This window comes from Microtus oregoni, unplaced genomic scaffold, assembly GCF_018167655.1.
Source record: "Microtus oregoni isolate MIOR12 unplaced genomic scaffold, Mior012 000045F_ref0000178, whole genome shotgun sequence".
NCBI classification, from domain to species: domain Eukaryota; kingdom Metazoa; phylum Chordata; class Mammalia; order Rodentia; family Cricetidae; genus Microtus; species Microtus oregoni.
In genome coordinates, this window is record NW_024543219.1 from 15,768,248 (window position 1) to 15,775,546 (window position 7,299).

General features: G+C 42.0%; 1 protein-coding gene across 1 annotated transcript; it reads right to left on the minus strand.

Annotated features, from left to right (window-relative positions):
• Positions 1 to 2,936: 2,936 nt before the first annotated feature.
• LOC121434833 (NADH dehydrogenase [ubiquinone] 1 alpha subcomplex subunit 3-like) lies at positions 2,937 to 3,227 on the minus strand. The gene has a single exon (XM_041633791.1). It carries the CDS (start codon positions 3,225 to 3,227, stop codon positions 2,973 to 2,975), a length of 255 nt encoding a protein of 84 aa, XP_041489725.1. The 3' UTR covers positions 2,937 to 2,972.
• Between the last annotated feature and the right edge of the window lie 4,072 nt (positions 3,228 to 7,299).

The window sequence follows — 7,299 nt, forward strand, 5'->3', positions numbered from 1 at the left end:
TGTTGTCCTTTATCAGGTCAGGCGTCAGGAGATCTGCCTGTTTGTCTTTTGTGAGAGGTAAAGCTGTGGAAAGGAAGGCATGCCTCTCATTTCTTCCTTGGGATTTTCTCCTCTGTTCTCCCGCAGGGTAGGATTACTGACTGGTGGCTGCAGCCTCAGTGTGATCCTGGATGTTTCTAAGACAGTGCTTTCCTGAGCAGGGGATACCTAGGAGTGGCTGAAGCCCGGAGCATGCTGGGAAAAGCCAAGCCAAGCAAAACAAAACAACTACTTACAGAGAAAACGGGCCTCTTGTGTTAGACTTTTTATTTGCGGTTACCTGGTTGGAAGATCCCAGTTATGTTTTGTGTCTGTCTGTGTTCACACAAATACACAGCTATTTTATGTTCACAAAAAAACACTCTTTTCAGAAGTCAACCTTCAAATATCCTTGAAAGCAGAAAGGCAAACAAATGTGCCATTGTTCACTCAGAGGTCACAGGGCACCTCCCGGTGTTTCCTGTAATCTGCTAATACCCCGTGGCAGGTGGAAACAGTACAAAGAATTCCCACAAGAACCGTCTTCTCAGTTGTGCGTGATGGAAATGGCACTGGATAAAATTCAAATATCACCTGTGACTCAAGTACATAAAGACATCAGAAGGATCTGTGACCCCGTGGCAACTGCTCCTGTAACTGTTGCTGTCCCTTAAAATCCATCCCTACAGCCCGTTTCCACAACATAAGAAAGGCAGCAGGATGTGGGAATCCATGTACGTCCTGGCAACTCATTTACAGAGTCCATTCTTATTTTCAAAGCTGGGAAAGGGTGGTACCCTTTGTTTAGTTCATAATCAATCATATGCCTTCCCAGTGTGGACCTTTGCAGCCGTCATGAAGTGGAAGGGCTCTCAGTGACCACACAGGAAGCTAACATTTCCAGAAGACCACTTGTCACAATAATTTCTGGGGATATTCAGAGCTGGCAAAGACCTACAGAAAGGACCTAACTTGGTGAAGACACCTCAGATGTTGCATAAAATCAAGAGAACGCACCAATCCTGAAGGGGTGTCAGAGTGGTGGTGGGGTCACACGCTCTTGTACCTTGTGCATACAGAATGGCTCATTTACATATTTATAAAACCAATCATTTTGAAGCAACTGAGATCCTTGTTTCAGTAAAAGAGTCACAAAAGTAAGTAAGACCCTAAATGAAAAAATAATAAAACAAAAGAACTGGAAAATGAAAAACATAATCTTGGTAAGTGGTTTCATGCTTTTGTCCAGAACACAGAGAGTAAAATAATAAAGATGACTCATTTGAATGGCAATATAGAAGAAAATGTTTTTTACCCTAATCCCTTACAGGCTGCAAACAGTTATTGATAAGCCCAAACAGATATGCGCTGACAGCTCTTTAGTCAAAGGCACAGCAAAACATCAAAAAGGGGAATCTGGGGTTATGGTATGTCAGAAGAAATCAGGATGGCCTCTATTACAAAGCCAACGCAATCAGCTTTAAATGTTCTCCCTTATTAAATCTGTTATGTTTTAAAAGAAAAATATGAATTAGGGCTGCGGGTGTAGCTCAATGATAGAACACTTGCTTAGCTCACTAGCCCCTGGGTTTAACCCCCCCCCCCCCCCCAGCATCGAAAAATCGAAAAGAAAGGAAAGAAGGAGAATAGGGAGGGAGGAAGTGGAATATTAAAACAGTCTTGGTTCAATACGTCTTGCAGCAAAGCACTGTGATCAGGGCTGTAACACATGTGCAACACCAAAGGCACTGATTAACTTCACAATAATCCGTGTGTGCACGTGTGCACGGTGCGCATGTGCACCATGGCGTGTGCATGTGGAGGACAGAAAACAACTTTGGGGGATCGATTCTTGCCTCCCACCTTGTTGAGGCATGCTCTTCCATTGTTCATGCTGCTACACCACATGCTAAAGGAAATTCCTCCACGTCCATCTCCTGCCTTGTTATAGGCGTGCGGAAATGTTCTGCAGTGGGGAAACACAAAAGAAAAAAGCTCTCCAGTAGAATTTATGCCGTCGGTATGCTTTAGAGGCTGTATGGCGTAAATAAAGAGCCCTTGACTTTCAGACGTTCCCTAGATTCCTCTGTTTCCTTTATCTTTTGTCTCACTGGGGAGTGTGTTCTGGATTTTACTTTATCGCAATTCTCCATATGATGCACATTGGAATAACTGGGGACGTGGGCTCTCGTGGATGTGAGAAAACGCTTACCTCCTGACAACTACTTTCCTGAACGTTTCTCTTCCCGCAGATTCCTAAGAATCTTGAGCTTTCCCGAGACCAGTTCTCTAACAGCCAGGACATCCTGTAAGCATGCTGATCCTTGATAGATTACAGGAAGGGGAAGTGGAGATTGTCACAATAGTTAGTCCAAATGATCTATCAGATTCACAATTGAGCTGTCACCGAAGGCTCATTGCTACGGCCCAGGCTTGATGACTTTTGCTGGGCTTGTTCAAATAAAAGTATAGAGATTTTAAGGTCATCGAACTGAGAAATAGTTCAAATTTCTAATCATTTTCTGAGTGATACCGATTCGCTTCTCAGCAGGAAGTAAAAGCACATATAAAGGTGTCGGAAATGTATAATTTGGTAGCATGCTCTCTATGTTTTCATAAATTAAAAGATGTTTAATATGGAATGGAAAGAAATATATATTCACATTCAAGATACTTATTATGCAATAAAGAGGTAAAGAGATGACAGAGTTTTGAGGAGGGGGAAACATAACAATATGAAACTATAATTAAAAGAAAAAAGAACCAATTTCTCTCAGGTCACCCAAAGCAGTGGTAGATATTTAAGAGGTTAGCTGACTTTTTAAATACTGATTCTCCACATCACCATTTCATTTACTTCCTTTGCTTCAGCTAGAGGCACACAAATATTTTTTTTTGGTTTTTTTTTTGTTGGGGGGCAACAGAGAAGGAGCCTCTTTCATCAGCAGGAGTATTCACAGGTTCTTCAGCCACTCCAGGCTTGGGCCCTGAGGGTCCTGGGGGTGGCTGGGCACATCGGGCATATTCCCATTATCTCGTACAGGGACTGGGTAGTTGTAGGGTGTTGCCTGGTTGATCATGGAAGCATACTTGGTGTAGGGGCTGATTATGGGCATAATTATAGCGAGGCCCCAGACTGAGAAGGACACCACCAGCACCGGCTCCTTCGCCCAGGCATTCTTGAGAAAAGTGGTGATTCTCGCGGCCATCTTGGTCTTGGAGCCGACAAGGGCGCCGGCACACAAATATTTTATAGTAAATTATTACTCCTTATTCATTTGCCCATGATCTGATGGATGTGGCATAATATGATGTTATGGGAGATAGGAGATGATATAATAAATCATACTGGATAGCTTCCTTTGCATTATGTAAATGTTACCAAGATTGTGGTCACAAAATTTTTTATGCACAGATAAAAATGGTTTTAAGAATATGAATAATTGAAACTAGATTTCTAAGGGAAACTGAAAGTTGATGTACAATAAATATGAAAAGGGAAATCATCCTATTCAAGTGTTCAGTTTAGAACAATGTGTTAGAGGCTAGAGAAACGGCTCAGTGGTTAAGAACACTTGGTGCTCTAGCAGAAGACCTCAGTCTGATTCCTACACCCCCACACGGTAGCCCACAACTGTCTGCAACTCCAGCTCCTGGAGACCTGACTCCTTGGGCACCTGAATGCTTGTCTACACATATAAATAAGCAGCCATATATGAACACATAAAATAAAATACACAAGTATATTTAAGAATTCATTGCATCCATTTATTTACTGGGGGTGGCGCAGATGTGTGGGTGTGGGTGCCACAGTGCACAAGGAGGACACGAACCGGTTCTTCCCTCCCACAGGTAGGAAGTGCTCAGAATCACTAGAGGCTCCTGGGAAAGCCTGCTTTAGACCCAGTAGAAGAGAACTCTCCTAAGGTGGGTGGCACAGCATAAAGGGCGTTGAACTGCTCGTCTGTTCTGGGGTTGTTTCAAAGTCTGCCTCAGGAGCGCATTGTGCTGGCCAGAGCGCCTTGGCCTTTTTATTCTGTCTAGGGTAACTCAGGAAAGAAATCCACTCCAGTTTAGGTTTGGAATCAAATCTGCAACGTTCTCCAAGCCTGCTCTGTGCCTATAGCTTGAGGAGAGAGTCTTCCTTAAAGCTCTCATGTCAAGGCTGTCAGTGTTCGGCAAGGTTAAATACGCATTATAGAAATGCTGAGTCTTTCTCTTAAAACAGTATAATGTCAAGTTAGCAAAGAGTGGGCTGTTTTTAGATTATTTTATTTTATGTATAGGTGTTTTGTCTACGTGTGTGTGCATGTATCACATGCCTGACTGGTGCTGTGGATGTCAGAAGAGGGCACTAGATCCCCGGAACTAGAGTTTCAGACAGTTGTGAGACACTATGTGGGCACTGGGAACAGAACGTGGGTCCTCTGCAAAAGCAGCGAGACTTCTAATGACTGAACTATCTCTCCAGCTTCCTGCCCTGAGGTTTCTGATTTTGTCTTTTTTTTTTCTTTAGTTAAAATATTTTTTCCTTAAGTCCAAAGAAAGTAATAATTTTTCACTGTGTGCTTTCAGCTATTCTTGACAAAGCTGTATAAACTGCATTACGAAGGACTTCTACTTTAGAGGTATTATACCCTGTTATGCTCCTTATAGACTATTTGACATCACAGAAAATGAAATTTCAAATTTCCATTGTGTCTTTTTTTTTTTTTTGCCTCACGCCCAGAGTCAAATCTTGCTCAGAGTGAGGTGGATATCAAATTCTGTTGGTCATGCTGGATTATATGCTGGGGTAACCAGGAAGTCTTCCTGATTTATATAATATTATCTTACTGTTTCTTGAAGATTGACTAACTTTATTAGTCAGTAGTGGGAGGATTCCATCTGAAATTTCCATGATTAATAAAATATGGGTTACAAAACATCAATTGAAATATTAGTTTTAATGACACTTGGCATGCAATCATTTCGAAAACAAAAGTAAGCACCCCCATGTTTAAACACTCAAATGTCCCGGGTTGCCTGCAGGTAACTTTGATTAAGTGCACCTCCCGCTGGGGCATTCTGCAACACTGATACTGAGAGTATCAATGCAGAAAAGGTGTTGACTGGCAAAGAACTCAGCTTTACAGAGCTACCAACATGGGGACCTTTGCATCTTTCCAAACCTGAGCACCCCATCTATCAAGATTATCCTTTAATAACGAAGTCAGGTGGAACTGTAGCATTCCCATCTTTGGAGCAACTGGCTCCACACATATCATAGCATTTGGGGAGTAAGGTACTCCACTCATAAGGTACCACAAGCCAGCCATTTCACAGGGATCTGCTAGTGTCCTTTATTCTACATTTTCCTGAAGAGGCTGGTAAGAAAGCTTGGGCGTATTAATGTGAGACCTAGGATGTTTTATTAATTCAGCTCGCATGTATTAATGAATGCCTACTGTGTATATTAGGTACCACATTAAGCTATGACAGTACTTTTGGTCCTTTTGGGTATCAAACAGCCCTTTCACAGGGTCGCCTAAGACAACTGGAAAACACAAATATTTACATTATGATTTATAACAGTAGCAAAATTACAGTTACGAAGTAGCAAAAAAATTAATTTCATGGTTGGGGTCATAACAACATGAAGATCTTTTTGTTGTTGTTGTTGTTTTTCCAGACAGGGTTTCTTGGTAGCTTTGGACCCTGTCCTGGAACTAGCTCTTGTAGCCCAGGCTGGCCTCAAACTCACAGAGATCCGCTTGCCTCTGCCTCCCAAGTGCTGGGATTAAAGGCGTGCGCCACCACCGCCCTGCTGAAGATCTGTTTTTAAAGGTCACAGAATTAGGAAGGTTGAGAATCACTGACTCTAGGTGGTTATTATAGTGAAACACTCATTTTTTATAATAACACTATCGTGTGGATATTGCTAATCTACATACTATAGATAAAATGCTTGAGGCTGGGGGTATATCTCTGTTGTCAGAGTACTTGGCTGGCATACTTGAAGCCCTGGATATAACCCACAGTACCACACAAAAACAGATGTGTAGCACATGCCTTTACTCCCAGCTCAGGGGTGATGGGGTCAGAGAATCAGAAGTTCAAGGTCTCTCCAGTGAGTACCAGGCTAGTCCAGGCTACGTGAGACCCTATCTCAAGGATACGAAAACAAAATAAAATTGTTCTGTGTCAGTTAGATTTTTTTAAAGTTTACATAAAATATTTAAATTGTAATGCTCTTACTATGTTTAAAAAACAGAAGTTGTTGGGTGGTGGTGGCGCACGCCTTTAATCCCAACACTTGGGAGGCAGAGGCAGGCGGATCTCTGAATTCAAGACCAACTTGGTCTACAAAGCAAGTTCCAGAACAGCCGGGGCTTCACAGAGAAATCTTGTCTTGAAAAACAAAACAAAACAAAACAAGAGAAAACAAAAAACAAACAACAACCAAAAAACCAGAAAAAAAGAAAACGGGGAAAAAAGGTCTAGTGAGTATATAGCCTTTTCTGAGTTAGGAGAAAACTTGAATTTATTCCTTATAAAAATCTGACAGTAGTTATTCTTTATCATAGATTAGTATATGATACCTTGCTATTATATAGATCTGGATCTTGACAGATTCAGGGAAAAAGTCAATGATACAATAAAAAAGAAGTAGAAACTGGCAAAGAGTTTGGACAGACACGCTCTCAAAGAAGATATTCAAATGCCCAATACCTAGCTGAAAAGATGCTCAACACAGCTAGTCACCAAAGAGGTAAACATGTCTCCACTGTGACATGCTACTTGAGGCACACTAGGATTCCTAAAATAAAAAACAGATAAGAACAAGTGTTGGTGAAGAAGCCGAGAACATGGAACTTTCATACACCGGTGGCCTGAGGAAGGCAGCTTTAAAGTTCAAAGGACGTTAAATACCCAGCAACCACTTGTAGGTGTGTGTACAAAAGAGCTGAAAGCAGGTCCTCATATATACTGGTATAGGAATGTCCACAGAACAAGTTCACAAAAGTCAAGAAGCGGTGGGAACAGAAGTGGTGGTGCCCAACAGAGAACGGGACTGATAAACAGAAAAATGATCTACGCATCTGGTAACTATGACTTTAGGACTGTTAGGTCCCAAACCCAGGACATGCCTCACTCAGTTCCTGGAGATAAAAGCTAATTAAGACATGCAAGTTAGAGAAAGAATCGTGACGGGCAGGAAACCATTACAACGGGGCTGTGCTCTCCGGCTGCTGCCGCCAACCCACCCTTGCCTCCGGTACACTCTAAAGATCCAGAATC